Source organism: Mytilus galloprovincialis, chromosome 11 (genome assembly GCF_965363235.1).
Source record: "Mytilus galloprovincialis chromosome 11, xbMytGall1.hap1.1, whole genome shotgun sequence".
Lineage (NCBI taxonomy): Eukaryota > Metazoa > Mollusca > Bivalvia > Mytilida > Mytilidae > Mytilus > Mytilus galloprovincialis.
Genome location: NC_134848.1, coordinates 46660010 through 46686772, shown reverse-complemented (window position 1 = coordinate 46686772; position 26763 = coordinate 46660010). Strand labels below are relative to the sequence as shown.

At 35.1% G+C, this 26763-nt stretch overlaps 1 protein-coding gene across 1 annotated transcript in view; it reads left to right on the top strand.

Moving 5' to 3' along the window:
• LOC143052271 (uncharacterized) overlaps positions 1 to 23117 on the top strand; it is a 46311-nt gene extending 23194 nt beyond the window's left edge. Inside the window, exons 6-7 of the mRNA XM_076225259.1 lie at positions 3918 to 4312; positions 10633 to 23117. Coding sequence (XP_076081374.1) covers positions 3918 to 4312; positions 10633 to 22983 — 12746 coding nt within the window. The 3' untranslated portion in view covers positions 22984 to 23117. The remainder of the gene's footprint in view (positions 1 to 3917; positions 4313 to 10632) is intronic.
• Positions 23118 to 26763: the final 3646 nt, after the last annotated feature.

The window sequence follows — 26763 nt, the reverse complement described above, 5'->3', positions numbered from 1 at the left end:
GCTACATCGCCTGACAGTGTCTAGAGAAAGCTACATCGCCTGACAGTTTCTTGCGAAAGCAACATCGCCTTACAGTGTCTTGCTAAAGCTACATTGCCTCTAGATAAATCTACAACGCCTGACAGTGTCTAGCTAAAGCTACATCGCCTTACAGTGTGTAGCTAAAGCTACATCGCCTGATAGTGTCTAGCTAAAGCTACATCGCCAAACAGTGTCTAGCTAAAGCTACATCGCCTGACAGCGTCTAGCTAAAGCTACATCGCCTGACAGCGTCTAGCTAAAGCTTCATTGCCTGACAGTGTCTAGCTAAAGCTACATTGCCTGACAGTGTCTAGCTAAGGCTACATTGCCTGACAGTGTCTAGCTAAAGTTTCATCGCCTAACAGTGTCTGGCTAAAGCTACATTGCCTGACAGTGTCTAGCTAAGGCTACATCGTCTGACAGTGTCAAGCTAAAGCTACATCATCTGACAGTGTCTGGCTAAAGCTACATCGCCTGACAGTGTCTAGCTAAAGCTACATCGCCTGACAGTGTCTAGCTAAAGCTACATCGCCTGACAGTGTCTAGCTAAAGCTACATCGCCTGACAGTGTCTAGCTAAAGCTACATCGCCTAACAGTGTCTAGCTAAAGCTACATCGCCTGACAGTGTCTAGCTAAAGCTACATCGCCTGACAGCGTCTAGCTAAAGCTACATCGCCTGACAGCGTCTAGCTAAAGCTACATCGCCTGACAGTGTCAAGCTGAAGCTACATTGCCTGACAGTGTCTAGCTAAAGCTACATCGCCAAACAGTGTCTAGCTAAAGCTACATCGCCTGACAGCGTCTAGCTAAAGCTACATCTCCTGACAGCGTCTAGCTAAAGCTTCATTGCCTGACAGTGTCTAGCTAAAGCTACATTGCCTGACAGTGTCTAGCTAAGGCTACATTGCCTGACAGTGTCTAGCTAAAGTTTCATCGCCTAACAGTGTCTGGCTAAAGCTACATTGCCTGACAGTGTCTAGCTAAGGCTACATCGTCTGACAGTGTCAAGCTAAAGCTACATCATCTGACAGTGTCTAGCTAAAGCTACATCGCCTGACAGTGTCTAGCTAAAGCTACATCGCCTGACAGTGTCTAGCTAAAGCTACATCGGCTGACAGTGTCTAGCTAAAGCTACATCGCCTGACAGTGTCAAGCTGAAGCTACATTGCCTGACAGTGTCTAGCTAAAGCTACATTGCCTGACAGTGTCTAGTGAAAGCTACATCGCCTGACAGTGTCTAGAGAAAGCTACATCGCCTGACAGTTTCTTGCGAAAGCAACATCGCCTTACAGTGTCTTGCTAAAGCTACATTGCCTCTAGATAAATCTACAACGCCTGACAGTGTCTAGCTAAAGCTACATCGCCTTACAGTGTGTAGCTAAAGCTACATCGCCTGATAGTGTCTAGCTAAAGCTACATCGCCAAACAGTGTCTAGCTAAAGCTACATCGCCTGACAGCGTCTAGCTAAAGCTACATCGCCTGACAGCGTCTAGCTAAAGCTTCATTGCCTGACAGTGTCTAGCTAAAGCTACATTGCCTGACAGTGTCTAGCTAAGGCTACATTGCCTGACAGTGTCTAGCTAAAGTTTCATCGCCTAACAGTGTCTGGCTAAAGCTACATTGCCTGACAGTGTCTAGCTAAGGCTACATCGTCTGACAGTGTCAAGCTAAAGCTACATCATCTGACAGTGTCTGGCTAAAGCTACATCGCCTGACAGTGTCTAGCTAAAGCTACATCGCCTGACAGTGTCTAGCTAAAGCTACATCGCCTGACAGTGTCTAGCTAAAGCTACATCGCCTGACAGTGTCTAGCTAAAGCTACATCGCCTAACAGTGTCTAGCTAAAGCTACATCGCCTGACAGTGTCTAGCTAAAGCTACATCGCCTGACAGCGTCTAGCTAAAGCTACATCGCCTGACAGCGTCTAGCTAAAGCTACATTGCCTGACAGTGTCAAGCTGAAGCTACATTGCCTGACAGTGTCTAGCTAAAGCTACATCGCCTGACAGTGTCTAGCTGAAGCTACATGGCCTGACAGTGTCTTGATAAAGTTACATCGCCTGACAGTGTCTAGCTAAAGCTACATCGGCTGACAGTGTCTAGCTAAAGCTACATCGCCTGACAGTGTCAAGCTGAAGCTACATTGCCTGACAGTGTCTAGCTAAAGCTACATTGCCTGACAGTGTCTAGTGAAAGCTACATCGCCTGACAGTGTCTAGAGAAAGCTACATCGCCTGACAGTTTCTTGCGAAAGCAACATCGCCTTACAGTGTCTTGCTAAAGCTACATTGCCTCTAGCTAAATCTAAAACGCCTGACAGTGTCTAGCTAAAGCTACATCGCCTTACAGTGTGTAGCTAAAGCTACATCGCCTGATAGTGTCTAGCTAAAGCTACATCGCCAAACAGTGTCTAGCTAAAGCTACATCGCCTGACAGCGTCTAGCTAAAGCTACATCGCCTGACAGCGTCTAGCTAAAGCTTCATTGCCTGACAGTGTCTAGCTAAAGCTACATTGCCTGACAGTGTCTAGCTAAGGCTACATTGCCTGACAGTGTCTAGCTAAAGTTGCATCGCCTAACAGTGTCTGGCTAAAGCTACATTGCCTGACAGTGTCTAGCTAAGGCTACATCGTCTGACAGTGTCAAGCTAAAGCTACATCATCTGACAGTGTCTAGCTAAAGCTACATCGCCTGACAGTGTCTAGCTAAAGCTACATCGCCTGACAGTGTCTAGCTAAAGCTACATCGCCTAACAGTGTCTAGCTAAAGCTACATCGCCTGACAGTGTCTAGCTAAAGCTACATCGCCTGACAGCGTCTAGCTAAAGCTACATCGCCTGACAGTGTCTAGCTAAAGCTACATTGCCTGACAGTGTCTAGCTAAAGCTACATCGCCTGATAGGGTCTAGCTAAAGTTACATTGCTTGACAGTGTCTAGCAAAAGCTACATCGCCTGACAGTGTCCTGCTAAAGCTACATCGCCTGACAGTGACTAGCTAAAGCTACATCGCCTGACAGTGTCTAGCTAAAGCTACATCGCCTGACAGTGTCTAGCTAAAGCTACATCGCCTAACAGTATCTAGCTAAAGCTACATTGCCTGACAGTGTCTAGCTAAAGACATATGGACCAATTCATCCTGCATGGTTTCATCCATGTCTGTGACAATCTGAATCTCCTTGGGTACTGTTTGATAGAATTCTACCATTCTAGAACACATTATTCCACAGGAATTTAGTTTTTAATCTGTTCGATTTTTTTAGGCTTTCCCTTTTCTAAAACATGCCATATTTGTTATATTAGTACATGTATATAAGTTTTGGATTTTAAAATAATTTGGCCTATGGCATCATTGAAGAGACATTTATTATTGAAAATGCACAACTGGTGCAATAACATGCATGGGTACATGTACCTTTAATATTATTGTTAGTAAATCAAATCAATCAAATCAAGAAACCGTGAAAAAAGCTAGATAGTATTAACAATGTGTCAACTATCAAGACTGTCTTCAACCCAAAGCCTTGGACCACACAATGAACAGCAAGATTAGTGTGAACTTTATCCTTCCTAAGAAATTTGCATAATATTTTCAGGAACTACACTTCTGGCCTTGAAGTCATAGAACTTTCAAGTCAGTTTTTTGTACTCATACTCCAAAATCAACCAATCAAAATGCTGGATTTTGTGTTTCGCACATGATTTTTATGCTCTGAGCACTGAGCAAAGTTTTATGACTTAACCCTGTGCTTCATGAAATTGAGTATAGCTGAAGGTTTACTGTGTAATAAAAGTTTCACAAATTGGATTACTCATTAACTTCCTGTTAACGGAATATTTATATCAGTAGTATATTCAATTTATATTACTTGTTCATGTATCTGTTGTGTTATTTTTAGACTATGAGGATTCACCACAGTATGAAGCAGAACCTGTGTCTACAGAAGACTCTGATGCAGATTCCTTACCTTTACATAAAAAGAAGTCAGTAAAGGGAAATAATCAACCAAAAGGGAAATGTTCTAAGAGGGGAGCTTCTCAAAAGAAAGAAAGTTATCCTAAAAAAGCAGTAAGCATTGATTCAGAGCAATGTACTTCACAGTCAGATAATATTGTCTCTAGTGAGGATGAAAAATACTCTGTAGTTTGTGAAAATCAGAACATTGTCTGTGAACTTGAACATGTATTAGAGGAAACAGTTGATGACATCACAGCCCCAGTTTTATCTGAAAAGGGAATTAACTCTGCCATAAAAGCATTGAAGGATGGAAGAAACAAACAATTTGCTGATAAGGTATCTAGCATCATAATTTTGATAGTATATATTTTTTTTTATGTAGTTCAGATTCAGTACATTTGTTGGAAGTTTCATATTGATGTACTGTAAATTCAGATATTATTGTGTGCATTAATTATTGCGACTTTGGCATTCTAGACTAAAATGAGATTTTGATTTTTGCTATATCCTGTTTAAGGTGGTACCAAACACTTTCACTAAAATGAACTGGTCTGGTTTAATTTTCAAAAGATTTTGACAAAATGTTTACTTTGACCATATGGCAAATACACAAAAAATTCAAAAACTTTAACCGCACACTTTATCTGAAAAAAAAGTCTTGGACAAATAGCATTTTGACTAACACCTGTTTTGATCATTGAGAAGCTTAATATTTCCTGAACAATAGAATATGATTAAAACTTTCTGCTGATAATATAGAGATGTCTCCCTGTAGTGTTATATGTTTACCACCGCAATTCATATAAAAAAAAATCAAAATGCAAGTTTAAATTATTGCAATTATAACCCTTTCACATTTTTCACAATAATATAAACATCACAATAATTTCTGAATAAACAGTTTTTTTAATGGCTAAATGTTATTTTCTATGATCATTCAAATTTATTAAAGTTCATATCTGTTTTTTTACAAAAAGCATTCAAAGGGAAGCAAGTCAATATCTGCAAATGAGAAAAAAAAATTAAAAATATCATGTTTTTGATTAATTAAAAGAAAATGATACATGTATGTAATTTCTTAAACTAGTAGAAATGAATACAAATTTATCATTTGGGTGTTTAGTTTAAAAGATGTTGACCCCGCCTGCCAAGAAATCCAACACAGCTAAAAATAGAACACAGGGGTAAAAAAGTTTTGTCTATTATAAATTGAAAACTGTTTTAGATAGAGAAAATCTGAAAAAGGCAAAAACTTTCAGAAAATTGAGCTGTACTGATTGTCTTTATACTTCAAAACTGTCTGATGGCTTCTTATATGAGATATTGCCCTGAAATGACAAATTTGACATTTATTTCACGTTTGTCTATTATCTTAAAAAATTAAATAGAAAAAGAGATTGCAACCTTAAGTTGGAAAACAAATAATCAGTGAGACAAGTTTTACAAACCATCACTCAATTGATTATTAGAGTTATTGCCCATTGATGAAGATTTTTACAAAAATCTTTTAGGTTTTAACCTTATATCATAAAAAATAATATATAGAACTTTTAAATAAGCAGAAAAGTTTATCGAGACAAAATCTACACTTAAAACAAATATGGTGAAAATCGTCCCACAACTCCTTTTAGTGGGAGATATTATGGACATAATTGTGCAAATCGTGATACAAGCAAGAAATTTGGTATAAAGGTTGACTAAATGATACTTAAAAAAAATCCGCTGCTGGCCAGAAAAAAAAAAAAAAAATCAAAATGGCCACCACACATTTCGTAAATGGCGTCATCATGGTCATTACAAATTGGCAATAATTCGTTTATCCTTTGAAAAGTGTGTTATATGTAAAATCCAATTTTAGATTTGATAAAAAATAAATGACAGTTCCTAAATTACGACTAAACAATACATTAATGAAACTAAAGGTGACTTCCGGTTTCAAAATGCGGGCGAAAAAGTAAAAAATTTCAATTTTTATACTTTCAAGCAACTTCACGAGGGATGTAAATCCTTGAAAGATGTGTTATAGGTATAATCCATTGTAAGATTTGATAAAACTTTTAAAACAGTTCCTAAGTACGACAAAACAACACATAAACGAAAAAAATAGTGACTTCCGGTAAAAAAATGGCGGCTAATACGTAAAAATTATTTTTATAATTTCCATTAACTTAACAAGTGATAACACTCTTTGTTAAGTTTAAATGCCTAGTTTGGTTAGAAAGACAGGTTGCTTATCTTATAATTATCTGATAGTTGCCTATACAACAACCCGTACAAGGAAGGCCAGAATGGTAGCATCTACAGTTACCAACACAGCTGGATTTTCGCCTCTACAATTAAAATTTCCTGACACGAGATGCAACGGCAGTCAAAGAAGTCCATTTTGGTTTCCAACTGTCATTGATTCTTCCTTTCATCCAACCCCAGTGTTCATGACTTGGTACATGTACCTGTCAAATACATGAATCAGACTGAGCCCAAGCAACTCCTCCTTGATATACTTTTCTTTTGATGTGCTCTGAAAAAGAACCTCCTTCAGGCGGAATTACATCACAATGCCGCTGCTTCCTAGCAAAAAATTCACATCGTGCCTCGCTTCATACTTAGGCCAAAAAAACGTCCTTTACATCTGGGAAACCTTCCATTGTTAGCCAAGCTGACCTCTTCCCTTTCTCACGACATTCGACATAGTGCCATCCACTGAACGCATGGACGAAAGTAAGAGACGCTACACATGGACCAAACACATTTGATATGTCATGTACAGGAAGCCATCAACAGTCGTAACCTATCAACAATTTGTTCTACCTTATTTTGCGATTGCTGCAATTCTTGATACTATTACATCTGTGTCAGTTCTACCTAAACTTACATTTACAACACTTTTCTGAATCATGCCGAACATGGACATACATTCGTGTATCTGCTTCTTCGTGATTACAAGGGGATAGATAGGAAGTATCTTTGTGAAATTGCAAAGAATATTTTTACCATGAGTAACAAACACATTTTTATAAGTCTCTTAAGAAGCAATTTTGTTAGCAAGAAACTTGAACAATTTCGTTTCGTTGTCGTCTTGACAGAGAAAACTACTACATACCCTTGGTGTTCTACCAGAACCAACACCTTTCCATCTGGCACAAGAACCTTGCCTTTGTCTTGTCACAGCCTTTAAATTATTGATTGAGTAAACCTGAAATACAATGTCTACTTTTGAAAAATTATCGATGCAAGATTTTATATAAGGCAGTATGACATCATTAGCATAATCATCAAATATTTTTGCCCAACTTTGTGCCCTGGAATTAACCATTGCTTCCCAACCAACGATAAATGCGTCCGAATTTGGATCAGCAAATCGCAGAATGTTTCAAGTAAAACCCATTTGCAGCGATTTGATACCACTATTTCAAGTGACATCCTGAGATAAAGACGGAGGAGCAGTTTAGTTTTTATGGAAAAAGAAATATTCCAAGTAAAACTGTCTACTGTGACAAGAAATGAAAAGTCTAGGAAAGATATCGCAATCACTTTTAAGGTTCTCTAGCTTTGTTTTTGACAAAGACATTTCCAGTTTATTTTTTTTGGTTATAAAACGCAGGTTCTCCTCCGTTTTGCATTTGCTCCAAAAGATCGACGTATTGTTCAGACCAATATCTTAAAGTTTATTTACATATCTTACCTGTTTCCTAATCAACAATTTGCTAAATGGAGTATTTTTTTACAAATCTGACGACTCTTCTATAAATGAATTTCCAGACTCGTTCATCACTTTACAAAGCCTTTAAAGCTGTTTAAAGAAATATTTCTGTGTTTTCGTAGAGTCTTCATTATGTCGTTAGTCTGTTGTAGAATGACCCAAACCACTAGATCTTTCAAACTCATCTTCTAGTATACTGACTCCTAGTCCAGCTACCATCAATTTGTCTAAAAGAGATCTTCGGTTAATCCTATGGTACCAACATAGCCCTTCTCAATTGCATTATTCTGTTTTTGTGCCTGATCAATTGTGTTATAAGAAAGAGATTTGCTAGTCTTATGTACAGTGAAATTATCATTTTCAAATTCCATCAGGGGCGTAGCTAGAAAGAAATGATGTGCAAGCAACAAAAAAAAAAATTTTTGGGACCCTTTTATGCAGAAAAATGTTTTCTTTTCCGGTTTTCGGTCATAGGACGGTTAAAAGAGGAGCTATATGTAGATAGAACTTATAAAAAATTTATAAAACTATTAATAAATCTTCTGAATAGAGTAATACACAAACAACACATATTTGTGATACGGAATTTACTCAAAATTGTCCAAAATCTGCTCTTCGGGTCTAGGCAGAAACAAACTTCTCTATTACTTTAATTGTCAATATTCACACTGAAATGCCGATGAATATGCAGTAATGCTATAGTAACTGTCGTCGTTCATTGTTGATTGTACATTTGTTTTCAACATACGCAAAAAATAATGAGACTTTCCAATACTGTTTTGGCGTGTTTGCAGGGTGATTGGCTCTGGTAGTCTGTCGACCACATCGCCTCGGCATATTTTCAACGATATCGAAGGGTTCTGATAATTCTAATGCCGATTGGTACGTCTCATTCCAAACTGATGAACCGTACACTGTAAAATGTGCTCTAAAAACTACATGTCTTAGACTGAGTATTACAAATTCAAACCTTGTAAAAGATACAAGTTACTGTCCGATTTTGTCATAATCTCCAATAACACTTTTATTTTGAAACCAAATGCCGTTATTTAATGATATTTCATCAATTAAAAAAGTGGCAACATAGGTGTTTCCTTTAACATTCAATCTATAAATTTTTATTTTGCCATTTTTTTTTTGGCATGCCGAATCGATGTGCACGCAACTGCGTGTTGGCGTATAGGGAGCTACGCGCCTGTCCATCGCCACCTGTGGATGATGTTCGGGAAGGGAACTCATATCTCGGAGACGGGTCGGTAACGATCAGGAATACTTAACACGATCAAAACCTAAAACGCTATCATGCTTTATATGGACTGTTTGAAAAGTACGAAATCTCACTCATGAAATGAGCATAATACCAAAATCAGAAGGGGTTCTTAATCATGTTAATTTATAATTGAACGCCAGGTATTAAACTGTGGTCGAGATGACTCTATTTCCTTACACCAGTCTTTTAAATCATTGAACGCCACATAGTCAATGACATAATTATATATTCTTAGTTTTGCTTTCATAATCAGAAATTAACAATTGAAGCAAAATACATGCGGTTGTCTGATGCGCCTGTCTAGTTCTAGGTACATTTGAACATACATAAAAAGAATCTGCCGTTCTTGGTGTTGCAATATTGACTTCTGTGACACTATGTCCATCCCCTATCACGCAATATATCACCCAGAGTTTTACAACAAGTCATTTCAATGTGCAATCCACCAAACATGACGATACATTTATCTTTTCCTTACAAATCAGGCTATGCCCACTGAATTGTTTAGGCATTTCCAAAAGTGGCTGATCTGCCGTTGCAATTGATGTTTTTTTCGGGATTTACCAAATTTTCGCCTTAACCATTGAATACCTGAGAATTGCCTGGTTGTGCATACAAATCGCTCTTGATCTCTATAAATAGTTTGCACATGCGCAAAAGTCTTAAACACATGTGTATCTGATGATAACCTTGAAAAATGTTATTAAACCAATTCATAATATTATAAGAACTCCAAAAACACTAAGCATATGATAAATAGTTCAAATGTTTTTGAAAGAATTTTGTTACATTTTCGCGCATGCGCAAATACTGGATATGTCAAACATTCATTTTTAATAGATATGTGATATAAGAAAGGTATCCACAAAACCTGGTTATTGTTTTTACTTAAAGAAGTCCAAAGAAAAGTTTTCTAGAAAAAATCAGTATTTTCAAACTAAAGAAAACAGCCATTTTAGAAAATGGCCCATGGCCATCTTTAATTTTTTTTTTTAATAGCCAGTAATATAACTTCTTAAAAAGTATAAGAAAATGATGCTTTGTGGTAATTTTCATGCTTGTATCATCATGATAAAAAATGATCAACAAGACAAGATCTACGTAATTTTGACGATATAGTAAGTAGACTGTCACTCCTTATAGTAGGGATCGCCCTTAAATGAGGATTTTTATTACCCTCTCGTATTTGGAGCAAAAACTGAGGAAGTTAGAGAGAAACTAAACATGCTAAACAATCAGCAATAAAAGATCAACAAAACAGATTTTTGTCAAGAATTTTATTGACGTCAATAATGTTGGAGATGGTACATAGTTGAATATGCGTATAAACCAATGTAAGCAACTCAGGCTGTCTTATCCTCTTGTTGCTTTTAAATATGTTATGTTGTCACTATTTTAATAATCATTTACTCATTTTAGTATCCTGTTATTTGTTTATCTTCGGTAGGTTGAGAAAGAATATTATTTTAGTGGACATTTAAATTTTTTGCCAAAATCTGTGTACTATCAGATAGAAAAATTTCTTCTTTGTTGGAACATTTTTTAATTCCTGTGTATATAACGACAAAAATCCACCAAAAATGGTATTTCTCAAATAATAAAGAATCAACAGTAGCTAGTTGCATGAATAAGTCATGACATTAAAAAAACAATTAGTACTAACTTTTTGATTACTTTATTTTGCAGATTGTATCTGGTACCGAAGATAAAAATTGGATTCGTATTGAACCTAGAACAGGTGGTTTAGAATCAACAGAAGATAATTTGTTATCGAATTCTACAGATTCTGGTGAAAAACCAGTTGTGCTGGATTTGGAGGTTGCAGAAGCTGAAAGTTCCACTAGACCATCGAATGACAGAGAAGGCAGTATTATGGGTGTCTCAGAAAGAGATGTTACTGCAGTGATCAATACTGACCAATTGGAAAGTGATGTTACAGCAGAAAGAACAAAAGACAAATCAGAAAGTGATATAATAAGGGTGAGGAATGTCCACCAATCAGAAAGTGATTTTACAGTAGAGAGTATTACTGACCAATCAGAAAATGATGTTATAGCAGAGAAGAAACCTGACCAATCAGAAAAGGATGTTATAGCAGAAAAGAAATCTGATCAAGATGGAGGAAGAAATGGAAACTTAGAAAAAAGAAGCTCAGCAGATATGACAACTAATCTGGATGAAAGGACAAATTTTGATGAGCTCAGTAACCATGGTAACACTGTTGAAGAAAATGTTCAGAATCAAGTTGACACTGAACCTTCTTTACCAAAATCTGGATTATGCAAACAAAGTACTGAAACAAACATAGTCAATATTGAAGTTTGCAGTAGAAATGAAATGGCAGATTCTGTCAACATTGAAACATTGCGACAGCAAATGGTCAAATCTAAAAGTGACCCTGGAGCCGATATTGAAAAAATAAGCAGGAGAAAAAATACAAATTCAGATAGTGAATTAATTATGAGTCCAGAAAAAGAACAGGAAAATTTGATAAAATCTAAAAGTGCTGTTAAAAGCTATGTGAAAATAATAAATAAGATGAAAGAAAAACAAAATGGCGAAAGTTCCCAGAAATCAGTGCAAGAACAAAGTGAGGAAGCACATAAATCAGACAAAATTAATGTGTTTGAAAGTCCTGTGTTAGATGAGTATATTGCAAATAACGCTTTTGAGCTGTCCAATGTGTTTGGGAGTCCGATGGAAGGAAGACCTAAATCGGTCAACAACTCAGAAAAATTGGCCAGGATTGGAAGAATTATGGAAAATGTTAGAGCTAGAAATTATTGTAAATCTAAAGGGGAACGTGAAAGTACACCAAGATCTCAATCTTTTAAAACAATACCGAATGATTATATAAATATTACAAGTTCTAATGAAAAGAGTAACAAAACGAAATCTAAAAGCACAGAAAAAAGCAGTAAAAAGAATAATTCCAAATCATCTAAGAAAAAAATCAATGAAGATCTCAATGTGAAAAACACTGACTTAACTAAAAAAAGTGCAGAAGAAATAAATTGCAGAAAGGGCACAATAAAGAGCCCAACTGGTGCCAAAAAGTGCCTATTTTCTGATTTAGGTAAACAATTGGGACCTGATGATATTCATGCTGCGAGTACCAGTATTATAACTACAGAACGTTCCACAGATTCAATGGATGTTACAAATGTTGATACTTCTAATGATAATGATATTCCTTCAGAGAATATATTTGAAGCCACAAATTTATTTCCAGAAACTGAAGTTAAATCTGAGGAGGAAAGTGAAAACTTTAAATCTGTTCAAGAGGACATTGATATATCAAGTTATATCAGCAAAACAAAGAAAAAAAAGAGATCCAAAAAATCACCTAAAACTAAAAATAGAAAGTCATCGTGGAATATGAAAGTCAGCATTCATAAGAAAGACAAATCTGCCAAAAAATTGAGACAATCTTCTGATTCAACAATAATTACTAATGATATAATTGGTGCAAGTCTGGCAGATTTCGAGATTAATGAAGAGAAACCTGTACTTTCTCCACAGAATGTTGGAATACAAAATGAATTACAAGAATCTCCAAATATTGATCCACCTAATTTAAATATTGAACAAGAAGCGGAATGGGACATGAATGAGTTGAGCGTTTTAACTACGGATATATTGCAGAATTTACAGCCAGTTGTTTATTTGGAAAGATTAAGTGAAAGTGTACTGAATGAATACTGCTCAAGGTCTTCTCAATATTCTGTGGAGACAGAAGATCAAACAGACGATAATTCAGGTTCGGACAGAAATTCTTTTGCTGGATCGGAAAGTTATGATAAAAATGGTAAAATGTATCCATCATTTAGGGCATCAGATAGTGACGATCAGTCTATAACTATAGAGAAAAGTAAAACTTCTACAAACGATAAAATGTTATATGGAAAACTTTCTTTAAGTAAACAGGCTGAGGATCCTGAAGTATCTGAAACTGGAACACATTATGAACCAAACATGACGAAAAAAGGAATAACTGAAACATGTGAAACTGAGAAATCTCCAAAGAGAAATTTGAAAGATATGGAAGATATAGCAAAAACATCTGAAATTGTGAGATCTCCAATGAGGAATTCAAAAGATAAGGCACATAGTAAGAATACTGCCAAGTCAACAAAAGTTCACAAGCCTGATGTTGAAAATGTTAATGATATAAATCCTGCACACTTAAAGGGAAAGAAGAAGATATTAGATAACTCAATCCAATTAAACAAAACTAAAGTATCCACCATTGGAAAAGAAGTAATGACGCAAAGGAAATCACATAAACAAAAGAAACCTGTAAAAACTTCAGGTAGTAAAGATATATTGCAAAATCATGCAAAGAGCACTGTTACAATATTAGATAAAGAATCTAAAGAGAGTTCGCTTCCAGAAAGTAATACTCTGAAGGAACATGGGATGATTGTTACAAAATCTGATAATATGAAAAATGACGGAGATATAGAATGCATTAATAATTGTTCAAATAATGATGATGAAGCGACTGATACAGAGTTTCCTGATGAGAATGAAGAAAAGGAAGTAAAAACACAAAGCAACAAAAGCACTGAAAGTTCTACTTGCATTAATTATCCATCAGAAACTTCTACAGATGACACTGGATTTCAAACAGGTACTTATGGTGAACCCAGCACAACTGAAGATAAATATGCTTCTGGTGGTAGAATGGCGATAGACGAAAAAGATAATGGCACAGAAAAAGGCATTTCTGAAAATATGGAATCTAACTTTGCAATGCATGGTGATAAGACATCTGGTTATGTTGAAACATGGTCAGTTGATACAGAAAGCCGGAAATCTGTTGAGGGTGATATAAATAATGAATCTTTACAGCATGTTAAAGGAAATACACAGAGCTTTGCACTGTCAGATTTAGAAGGGGACATTAATACTGGAACATCCATTGTCGAAAATGATATACAAAAATCACAAGATGAATATGAAAATGAAAAGAAGAAAGTCGGTAATTCAGATGTACAGAAGCCTCAAGATGAAAAACAATCCGATAAAGTGAGAGATTTGACAGGTGTTCAAAGTGAAGATCATGAAGCAAACGCAAATGGTGAAGTAGAAATATTAATGGAAAATAGAAGTGGAAAAGCATTAGATGATAATATAGTTGCTTCTAAAAAGCTGACATCATTAGGACATTTAAATGAACAAGTAGTATCAGCTACTGAAGTAGAAGCAAATGGACTTAAGCTTATCATCAATGAGATTAAGCCTAATGAGAACCGAATCTCATTTACTGAAAATGAAAGTAGTATTCAGATTAAAGACAGTCAGGAAAATGAAGTGAATTTTGAAATACAAAGCATAGGAGAGAATGTTACCATAAATGAATCTGATAATAGCTTAGCAGTAATTGACAATTTTAGAAACTATGAATGCTCAGATGTCAATACAGAAAGTGATATAAACACAGAAGATCTTGATCATACACAAAATGAATCTAGTGACCTATTTTCATCTGCAGAAGATGCAACAATTGTCAAAATATACACTAAAAAACCTGATATTATTGAAAATAATTTAAGTGATGATACAGACATTCCTAAAAAATGTGAAAACAATGAAAATTCAGATTCCAATACTGCAATATCAATGACTGAAAATGTACAAAGCACAGTGTCAAATTTGGAAAAATTTAGTGAAGATATTAACAGTACAAATAATGATCCACCATTTACTAAAAATTCACGCCCCGATTTAACATCAGATTTTAGCAGTGGGATATCATCAGAAACTGAAAATGAAAACCATATAGAAATCCCTGAAAAAACAGCAGCTGAAAGGAATAAGATAACTGATACGCCAAGTGAAATAGTTGAAAAGGATCCAAAAGATACCAACATATTTACATGTGGAGTATGTGGAAAAAAGTTTGGAGATGAATTTGCATATCATTTCCATAGTATGAATAAACATCAGACATCTTCTGAAAAGGATATTACAAGCAATACAGAAACTAGGAATAAGTCTGTAAGCGTTGATGCAGATATGGCTACCATTGATACTGGGAAAAAGAGTCATGGAAAGAAAGGATATGCAAAAAAACATATTCAAAGGGAGATAATTGGGAATGATAAACAAAGGGAGACAAAAAGTAATGTGAATTGGAGGAGAAAAATATTTGAACGGACTGGTACATTTGGAAGTAGAAAGCAACTTGAGGATTTTGAAACAAATGAGAACTCTGAAAGTGATGAAAATGGAAATTTGGAAAAAAGGGAATATGCCATGCCAAAAAAATTTAGAATTTTAAAAAGTAGCCAATGGCTTGATCAGCATATGAACACCGATGGTAAAGTTTCTTCAAGTGGAGAATCTGATATAGCTGAAACATTAAGTAAAATAAGTCCTGTACATAAAAGCTATAAAAAGGGAAATTTTAATCAAACTGATCTAATCATAGGATATGGTGTAATAGATAAAGTAAAGGAAGTACAACGCGAAATAGTTGAAAGATCTACTCAGTCAAGAAGAATGAACAGAAATTCTCTCCATGAGTCTCCTATTGAAGAAACAACAGAGAATACAAGTGAAAGCATTAATAGTGAGGCACACAAAGTACCTGTTAATATCCCACGAAAAAGAGGCAGACCTAGAAAAAAGAAAAAGAAGCGCACAGTACATTCAACAAAGACACCAACTAAAGATGATTCTACATTAAGTTCAGATAGTTTAAAAGTTCACCCTACAAATGACAGTAGAAAAGGGTATTGCTCTAAAAAACAATGGAAGAGTGCATTGCCCACATTATCTGACAGCAGTGATTTACCCGAGGAGATGGTCTCTCCAAATGAAGATGTTTGGTTTGGAAATAATCCGGTGACAACCCAAAACATACTCAGTGAAAGTGGTCTCGAATCAGAATCTAGCAGTGTATCTGCTGAAAGAAAGAAGAAAACAAGTTTTAAAGGCATCGAATATCAAGCAATGTCCGTCAGAAAATCCATGACCGGGAAAGTGATGAGAAGAGAAAATCGTAAAAATAATCCATGTGTCAGCTCATCTGAAGAATCTTGTGATGATGGTAGAAGTCTTGGGAAAACAAACCCTGCATTTGGTCCATGTCATACTATTAGCAAAGCCCCTCAGATAACTGATACAAGCAGTGAATCATCTGTATCTAATAAACCATCACATACTAAGGCAGGACAAATGTCAAATTTAGGTCGTCTGCAAAAATATAGTCAAAAGTCTTCTGGACACAGAGAAACCGTTACAAATAGTGAAAGTGATCTGAATCAGATAAATGACTTTGGTAAAACTGGCACAGAATCAGCAGAAATGAGCCAAGATTCAACTCTGGCAGGAAATATAAGTAAATCAAATGATCAAGAAAGAGCAATCGCAAAAAAGATAACAAATGAAACTATTGATGAAAAACATGTTGATTTTCATCAAACATCAGATAAAAATGAAATCTTGGAGAAACCTAAAAGAGGAAAAGGTAGACAGAAAACATCGAGAGCTATTTCAAAACAAAAGAAACATCATGACAACATATTTGAAAATTTTAATGCTATAACAAACGCCAAAAGCCCTGAAAGCGTTACAAGTCAGGATTCTTCAAATACTAATTTTAGCAATGAACCTGGGAAAACAGTAGAGGAAAGTATTGCTTCACATGATGACAACACCAAAGCTATAAAAGGCAATGTTCTAGAATTAAAAAAGTCACCTGAATATGAAAGCAATACTTATATTGACCTTGTTGCTAGTGGCAACAAGAAGCTGGTAGATACAAGCAATACTAACAATGTAAGTGTTTCCAGTGATAATTTGAATTGGATGGACAAAGACAGTCGTAATAATGACCTTGTTTCTAGTGGAAATCGGACTTTGATAAATAAAAGCAATAGTAATAATGAACTTGTATCCAGTGGAAACCTGACTCCCATTGATAAAAGTGATACTAATAATGTAAATGTTTCTAGTGGATACCTGAATCTAATAGGTAGCAATATCCAATACAAACGCAGTCCAGTAAGCAGTGTTGATACTGAGGAAATAGTAGAACCTTTAACCGAAATTCAAATGCCGATAGCAATTGAAACTGACCTTCAGCCATTTAGTTTTCCGATTAACATTGATTGTGGTGTTTCAAAAGATCAAACCACTACAGATTATTATGTACAACCTATGAGTATCATTGATAATACAGCCACGAAAGATTTGCTGCACCCGAATATTGGTGCCACATCACTTAAGACTATGCAGGAAGATTCTTGTAAGCTTGTAAATAGCTTGTCAGAGTATGCAGTCACTAGCAGAGAGAATAAAACTCATATAATTCATACCTTTGCCACCGATGCAGTTGTTGATGAATCAGAAAATACTGCAAGAACGTCTCATATTGAATCAGTAAACAATGTTACATCTCCCCATGAACAGTCTAATGTGGAATTAGGAAATTATGAACACAAAGGCAATGTATCACCTAATGGCACTTTTATACGAAAAGATAAAAATATGGAAAACAAGCGTACTGACTTTGCCTTTAAGAGACCTGCACCTGTGGCTGGTAAAAAAAGTAATCCCTGTTCTGACGACAATGACAGTGATGATGGAAAAACGGATTCTTCAGTCCCGCCAGTTGAAAAACAGCCAACTTGTAGTATTTTAGAAATTGTATTCGGGTCAGATGCAGTATCTCCTCCGAAAAGACGAAATGTAATGTTTGTCAATTTAACAAGTAAAAAAGCTAGGGAACTAGAAAGGAAAAGAAAGGAGGAAGAAAAATTAGCACAAAACCAACCGAAAAAACAAAATGTGCCTTTCTTTTTTCCTTCTAAGAAAAGAAAGATAACATCACAAATTAACAAGACTCAAAATGATAATGTTTGTAGACAAGTTGGTGGACCAACACCATCCAAGACAATAAAACGTGAACGGCTTAATACCATGAATATTACAGGAGTTGGTAGCAAGATACCTAGCAGGGAAACCACTCATTCAATTGCAGCTAAAAAAGTCAGAAGTAACAGTCAGCTGACACACAATAGCTCAAAGGATGTAGGAGTTTTAAGCCAGGTTTCAAATAAAGAGCCCGTTTACGATTATGGAGCTAAAAATATTGGATACAAAAGTCAACAGCAAAATACCAGAGGTAAACATGCAGGAAATAATAGTCTTCAACCAAGTCATGGAAAGATGGGTTTTAGTAGAGGAAAATTGATCGGAAATGACGGTCGGCCATTAAATAGGGAAAACAGAGTTCAGATGCCTCAGGAAAATTTCAATCATTTTGAAGTAAAAAACATAGCTAATAGCAATCAACAAGTAAATCAGAACTTTGGAGGAAAAAATATCCATCTATCTCATCAACAAAGAGAAAACAGTAACCTTTTTGGAACATGTAAAGATATAGATAATCTCTTACCAACGATTGGAAATTTGCAAAGTAATGATATGGGAGTATTGGGAAGTGTGAAACCTGAACAGGGTTCTAGCTCCAATAACTTATTTGATTTTACCGATATCTTCGATGTCAATATAGTAACACAAGATAATTTTTATTCAGAATCTACTGGTTTAGTCATTGACAACAAGCCAAAAGTATTGAGTGGAACAGATCTTGCTTTAATTACAGAAATACCCATCAATATACCACCAAACTTGACTGCTGTAAACACTGTACAATCTATGCATAGTATACATACACAAGGCAACATCGGCTATAAAGATATGCCAAAATTATATTCTGCTGCAAACATACATGACGCAACATCTATGCCCATCACACAAACGGGTGGAATTATGCCTGAAATTCATGAACAATCAAAATTATATTCAGGTCAAAGTGGTAGAGATATAATGCCAAATTTAACCCCACAAAAACATGTAAATATACCAGGAAATCATATCGTTTCATCGAAATTGTGTGCCATGAAAAGTCTTGTCTCTAAAAATAATGATGACCATGTGATTGATTTCTTAGACTTGGACAGTTCTCATGCTGATAGAATATTAGACGAGATAGAGACAAACACACAGCCGTTACACCAAACTGATCATGAAAAATTACATAGAAGGGGGAAATTACGATCTCTATACATGTCCCATAATTCAACAACCAGTGGGCAATCTCAAGAAAAACTTGCTTCCAGTCTGGCTCCGTCTCAAGGAGCGTTTATCTCGAGTAAGGCAATTGGAAATCAGATGAATATGAATAATTCAGGAAATGATATACATATTGCCGAGAGAGGACCTGCTATGATATCAAACCCAACTCATATACTGGATAATTTAATTGAGAGTGAAAACAAAAAGTTAGTTGTCTCCCTTCAAAAACTTACCGATAGTGACATTCGAAATCAGACTCAAATGACGGATTTAGAAACTATGGAAACAGAACCAGAAACTTATCTGGAAGAATATGAGGATGATGATGATTTGCCAAGCTTGAAACCATGGCATTGTGCTCTTTGTAATGAACAATACCGACTTAAAAAAGAACTAATTCATCACATTTCTATAGTCCATGAAATTTCACAGTTCGATTCACGACTGAGAAACTATATTTGCAACATGGAGGGTAAACCAATGTCTAAAAACTCTCAGTTACTTTCAGATGATATTCTAAAAACAGGACACAGTGCAGCAGGCAAACATTCTGCCTCGTCTGTAACCTATGCTGATGGGAAAACTTTGTCCAAAGAACAATCTGCTCTTGGTCACAGAGACAAGATTATTACAATTGTGGATCAAGACGAAGAAACCGTAAGTCAGGGAGGTGGAAATAAAGTAAAAAATCAGCAATTGAAGATGGCCACCAATGTCACCATTGATGCTCGCTGGAGGTGCCTAATATGTCCGATGAGATTTCTAACAAAAATCGATGTAATTCAACATGTTAGAATGAAACACAAACAGGCTGCTGGTGACAGCACTTCTTACGAATTTGAACCTACAAGTAGTCCAAATGATCAAAGCAATCAGTCCACATCAAGAACGGTAGAGAAATCTAACCTTGGAAATAATCCATCTTTTACAGCTCCAAGGAAAGTTATAAGAAGAAAGAAGGAGGAAAAGAAGAAGGCAAAAGTTAAAGAAACATCTGAAATATTAATTTTATCTTCTAAGACAAATTCTATTCCTTTTGATATATTTCGAGCACCTATGGACGAACCTGAGGAATTGAGACAGATATTATCAGTAAAATGGTACTGTAAATTATGTCCTAACTGGTATAGATTAAGGAAATGCTGTTTACAACATGTGCAGAAAGAACATGACATCAGAGGTAACTGGGCCAGGTTCTACTTCCATAACTCACAACAAGTGACGTGTATTCCGAGCATGGAAATTTGTACCGGTCCTCACGTCGACATCAAGGCATATCAATTCTGTATTGTATGTGGGCGATCTTATGTAGATGTGAACGAAACAACTAGACATGTACGTCGTAATCATGGCTACATTGCTGAAGTTCATCGTACAATGTGTGTTCAGGATAAAATGGACACAGTAAAGATAATAGTTGCATGTGATATTTTTATGGATTTGCATATGTACGTTGTTGGCAGTAAATCGGCCTTACTGGTCCAGAAGGATTTTTTTGATGAACTTTTTACAAATTGTATGAGTAATAATATTAGAGATTTCAAGGATTCAGATGTGACTGTAGCAAGGCAATTAAAAAGAATTCTATTTGAAAATGGAATGATTAATTTGGAACCTTCAGAACAAGAGATTTTGGGAGATGTTGCTCATAATTATGACGTCTACAAAATATCGTTTCAAGAAGATTTTCAGTGGGATAGAGGAAGTCAGAAACATGGATCAACGGGCGGGAAAATGTCGCCAGAAGATAGTGATTCTAGTGAGGACAGAGATCCTAGCACGTCTAGTGAAGGAGGGAGAAATGTGTCCGAAGAGACTGGGACGTCTGATAATTCTGGCAGATCTGACGTTGTATCATTGCATCGTTGTCACAAATGTAACCTTTCCTTCGAAGACAGAATGACGCTGGACAAGCATAATCTGACCCACAAAATTCAGGTCAGATTTAGTTGCAGACTTTGTAGTAAAAATTTTCCGAAGTTATTTTTTCTTCTCCAGCACTTAGAAGTAAAACATAATCAGACGCAATCAACTTATTTCCAGTTTGTTCTCGAACATGAACAAGTAATTATGGAAGAAGCTGAAACTGAGGAGCAAATCATGGACCAAGTATTAGAAGATGAATCCGACTCGTCAAATTCTGCCATCATCAATGTACAATCGGGTGAAGATGATGAGCATCAGGAACTTGATTCTGATGATGTTGAAACAACAGAAACAAGAACATGTTTTGTTTGCGGAAAACATTTTGAAACGAGACTTTCTTTATTCACGCATTTAAAAGATAAGCACAAAATTTATAAAAGAAAATGTTTAAATTGCAATAAGAATTTTTCTTGTAAGACTGACCTTCAGAAGCATTTTGCTGATATTCACGATATCGATTTTGTTGTTGATTTGTCGGAGCAAATCTTCCGTTGTTTTGTATGTGATGTGATTATGGAAAGTCGTTCTGAATTAAAAGAGCATTTACCAACACACGAGAAAGAGGGTTATAATTGTAATCTATGTGAAATGAAGTATACTGCGCCGTCTAGTCTGAGATTTCACAAAAGGACAGTTCATTGGAAGTTAGAGGGGACAAGGTCGTGTAAAATATGTGACGATAAACTGTTTACCAATATGAAGGCTTATGAATCTCACATGTTGAATCATTTTTATGATTTTCTTGGACCAATGAAATGTGCAAAATGTAATATAACATGTAAGAATAAAAAGGCATATAAACAACACATAGCAAGTCATGGAGTGTCACTTGTATGCGAACATTGTGGAAAAGTTTGTTCCGACCAGCATGCATTGCGCCATCATATTGTAACTCACAATTTAAGTAAAAAATGTGAAGTATGTGGAAAAATGCTAAATAAATATAGCTTGAAAAATCACATGACAAAAGTACATGGTGAAAAAGAAAAGGCAGCATGTCCACATTGTGGTCGACTCGTTAACCAGAGTTACATGAATGCTCATATCGAGGAAATGCATAATAAAGTTAAAACTGTCGATGAGAGGAAGAAAAAAGTTTGTGATATTTGTGGAAAAGTCTTTAAAAGACCTGGACTACTTAAAACACACATGGTCGTGCATACAGGAGAGCGTCCTTATGTATGTGAAGTATGTGATAGAAGTTTTGGTTATAAAACAGCATTAAATACTCATTATGCCACACATAAAGGATTTAAGCCACACAAATGTAAATTTTGTACATCATCATTCTGGCTAATCAGTCAATGTAAGGCACATATGAAATCAGACCATGGATATATTGACCCAGATCTGAAACACGCGTGTCACTGTTGTGATAAACGATTTAAACACTTAGCTGGTCTACGTTTACACATGGATGAAACCCACCCAGAAATGGTTCCCGGACCAAAGTTTTATCCTTGCCATAAGTGTAAAAAGGAGTTCAAATACAGGAAAAGTTTAAGGGAGCATGTGGCAGTGTGTTCTCCAGGAACAGAGTTGGGCAATTTATATAGGAAAGGAAATGATACTAGTGATTCTTCCGTTTTTGTTGATTCACAAGAACCGCAAGTTGTTGACATGGATATATTTGAAACATTTCATGATGTAGGTCAGAATGAATTACAAATTCACGAGCAGATTATTTCTGAACAACCACACCTTGCAAGTGGGATGATACAAAAGCAGTTGACCACTGCAGACGGGCAGCAAATTATCATTCAGGAACAATCTGGTGATCTATCCTATCAAACAATATATATTCAGTCGGAAGATCCAGCCAGTCAGGGACAGGTTTATGTTCAGGATGTGACAAGTCAGGACCAAATCATTCTGCAGGAAGGAAATAATGAAGGGGAGATAATTGTGGCATTACCTGACAACTGTGGTGAATATAATGTTGATTTTCTTACTTCTAATAATGCTATTGTTCAAGATGGAGATATTGGATATGCTGAGATAATTGTACAAGATCAATGAAAAGTTCATATTTTGTTTTACTTCAAAGGGTGTTCTGTTTTTTTCTTTTCAAAAACATATTTTTATTCCCAATTTTTTGCAAAAAGACTATTGGTTCTAAGCAGATGACCAACTATTTTTTTCTGACTGAGACAAAAAGCATAACCTTAATTAAATTCTACGCAAATTATTTAGAACGGCTTTAAGTTTAGAAATAAAAGTGTGAGTTTTATAATAATGCTAACCTTTAAATATGACAAAGAAGGCACTGAACATACATCTTTTGTGGTAGATGGGTTTTTTGGGACTTTTTAAAAACAACCTATTCTTTTTTACTAACATGCAGGAAACAAGAATATTTTTGAAACTGGAATGTTGTGTTAATTTTTTTCCTTATTATACCCCCGCTTTAAAAAAGGGGGGGGTATACTGTTTTACCTCTGTCTGTCAGTCCGTCAGTCCGTCCGTCAGTCCGTCCATCAGTCCGTCCGTCCATCAGTCAGTCCGTCCCATGAAACTTTCGTCACATTTTTCTCAGGAACTACACATCCACCCTTTCTTTAATTTGGTATCAACATTTATATATGTTAGCCATACCGTGTGATGCGTTTTCAGATTCATCACTTGACAACTTCCTGTTTACCGAACACTTGTATGATTTTACACATGATAGCCAAGTTGAAAATTTTCGTCACATTTTTCTCAGGAACTACACATCCACCCTTTCTGTAATTTGGTATCAACATTTATATATGTTAGCCATACCGTGTGATGCGTTTTCAGATTCATCACTTGACAACTTCCTGTTTACCGAACACTTGTATGATTTTACACATGATAGCCAAGTTGAAAATTTTCGTCACATTTTTCTCAGCAACTACAATACAAGGATTTCTGAAATTTGGTTTCAGGATTTATATAAGTCAGCTATACCGTGTGATGCGTTTTCAGATTCATCACTCGACAACTTCCTGTTTACCGAACACTTGTATGATTTTACACTGATAGCCAAGTTGAAAATTTTCGTCACATTTTTCTCAGGAACTACAATACAAGGATTTCTGAAATTTGGTTTCAGGATTTATATAAGTCAGCTATACCGTGTGATGCGTTTTCAGATTCATCACTTGACAACTTCCTGTTTACCGAACACTTGCATATTTTTACACTATTAATATTATCCACTTGCGGCGTGGGTATCATCAGTGAGCAGTAGCTCGCAGTTTCACTTGTTTTTTTTATCTTTTCTTCTAAATCTAATTAATTTTATTCAAAATTTTTCAGGATCAATAGATGGAATTTTAACAAAAGTTAAATTAATATTACTGTCTAAATTTTGATGTAAGTTTAAGCAAATTTTTTACACATTTCTATATTCATAAAAGCGTTACATTAATTACACAATTTACACAGTAATATGTCGAAGATAAGAAATAAGATATTATTTATAACAGGTTCTTGTTGTGGTTTTTTAAAATACTGTGTTAATTTGGTAAAAGAAAAAGATAAAGAAAGTATTGTAAAGGCCATATTAAATGTACATTTTAAGCTATCCATGTTTTTGATGGAAATTCAGAAATATAAATGTACTAGGAAAGGGAGGTAATTCAACAATAGCTTTAAAAGAAATTAAAATACTTTTTGATGGTGAGTAATTTTTATTGAACAACAGTTATTTAGATAATTTAAAGTTATGGCATGATTGTAACTGTTTTGCACTAATTTGAGTATACATTGAGCCATTTATTCTAGAATTTACAATTTATCTCTTTTTTTTTGTAATGATATTTCCCTAAGCTGTTAAAAGGGACATTTCATTTCATAGACATTGAAGCGAAGAGCCAACTGAAAGGACAAATTTATCTGTGAATAATGTGTTTAATCTTTTTAATCTGAGAATTTAAAATTTGTCAATACACTTCTTTTTGTTAAGTTAGAAACTTTTAATATCAATACCAGTAGTTATTTTCCTTTAAAAATCTGTAAAATTAACTGTATATAACTTTCAATTCATCATGCTGGGTATGGGCAACAGCTATTTTGATCAGTTAGGACCCAGTCTACAATATACAAAGGGAAACAACTTATGTTAAAAGTTTGTAATATCAGAATCAAATTGGTAATTGGCCTCGTTACTGTAAAGATTAGATTTTTTTTTCACATGTCAAACAAGTTGAGCCTTCAGTGAATTTCAACATAATTTGTTTTGAATTATTTTTTAGAAAGAATTGTTTTCAAATAATTCATAATACTTATGTGTCAATGCATTTCATGGTTTTATGTGTATCAGTTTATTAAGATTTGTTTTATGATTTGTTTTTGTTTGAAATTTTTTTAGATTTTGAGTGTTATAGTATATGCAATTTATTGCTCTGTTTGTGCCATAAATTATTCTGAAAAATCTTTTAACTAAAGATACAATCACTGTTTTTGTAAAACACATTTTATAAGCTTGCTGTTTAGAATTAGATATTATGAATATTATAATGTAAACTGTATTACTTGTAGAAAACAAAATATTTTAACCAACTTTATGTGTGTCATTATTAATGTCTTTGTAAGCAATATATCGTGTTCTACGCATCATTTTCAAGTTATAGTTATAGTTTGTAGTTATAAAATGTTCTTCTCCTTTTATGTTGCTCAGTATATAAAATGTTCTTCTCCTTTTATGAACGCTCAGTATACAATTTGCTAAATATGGATGTAGTTAAATTTGTGTTTATTACTTATTTTTTTATGCCCCACCTACGATAGTAGAGGGGCATTATGTTTTCTGGTCTGTGCGTCTGTTCGTCTGTGCGTCCGTTCGTCTGTCCGTTCGTCCATCCGTCTGTCCCGCTCCAGGTTAAAGTTTTTGGTCAAGGTAGTTTTTGATGAAGTTGAAGTCCAAACGACTTCAAACTTTGTACACATGTTCCCTATGATATGATCTTTCTAATTTTACAGCCAAATTAAACTTTTGACCCCAATTTCACGGTCCACTGAACATAGAAAATGAAAGTGTGATTTTCAGGTTAAAGTTTTTGGTCAAGGTAGTTTCTGATGAAGCTGATCAAGTCCAATCAACTTGAAACTTAGTACACATGTTCCTTATGATATGATCTTTCTTATTTTAGTCAAGTTAAATTGTTGACCCCAATTTCACGGTCCACTGAACAAAGAAAATGAAAATGTGAGTTTCAGGTTAATGTTTTGGTCAAGGTAGTTTTTGATGAAGTTGAAGTCCAAGTTCAATGAAACTTAGTACACATGTTCCCTATGGTTTGATCTTTCTAATTTAATGCCAAATTAGATGTATTACCCAATTTCACGGTCCATTGAACATGTAAAATAATAGTGCGAGTGGGGCATCTGTGTACTTTGGACACATTCTTGTTATATCTTGACCTGGGGTTTTTTAAATACAAAAAGCACTTTTTTAAAGAAAGCCCAGTGGTGTGAATTTGCTTTAAAAACTAAAACTATTTGAATATTTATATGATTTTTCATTCTTAACAATGTCATAGGTCATGTATAAAATGTCAATGTTAAGGATTGGGGCTTATTTTAATCACTTCTAATTAACAAATTTTAAGAAGAACAAATACCACAACTCATAAGAAGGTCAAATCCAACTCAAACTTAATTAAGGCAGACAGACGACTTACTATTGAAGTATTAACCTGTCAAAATACTCCAAATTGTTAATACATGTATCATTTTTAGTCCCAATATATATTTGAAATCCAGGAAGAATGTGTTGAATGACATCATGTTGAATTGTGTATAACTTTTTATAGTTATTGGAGTTAAAAACAG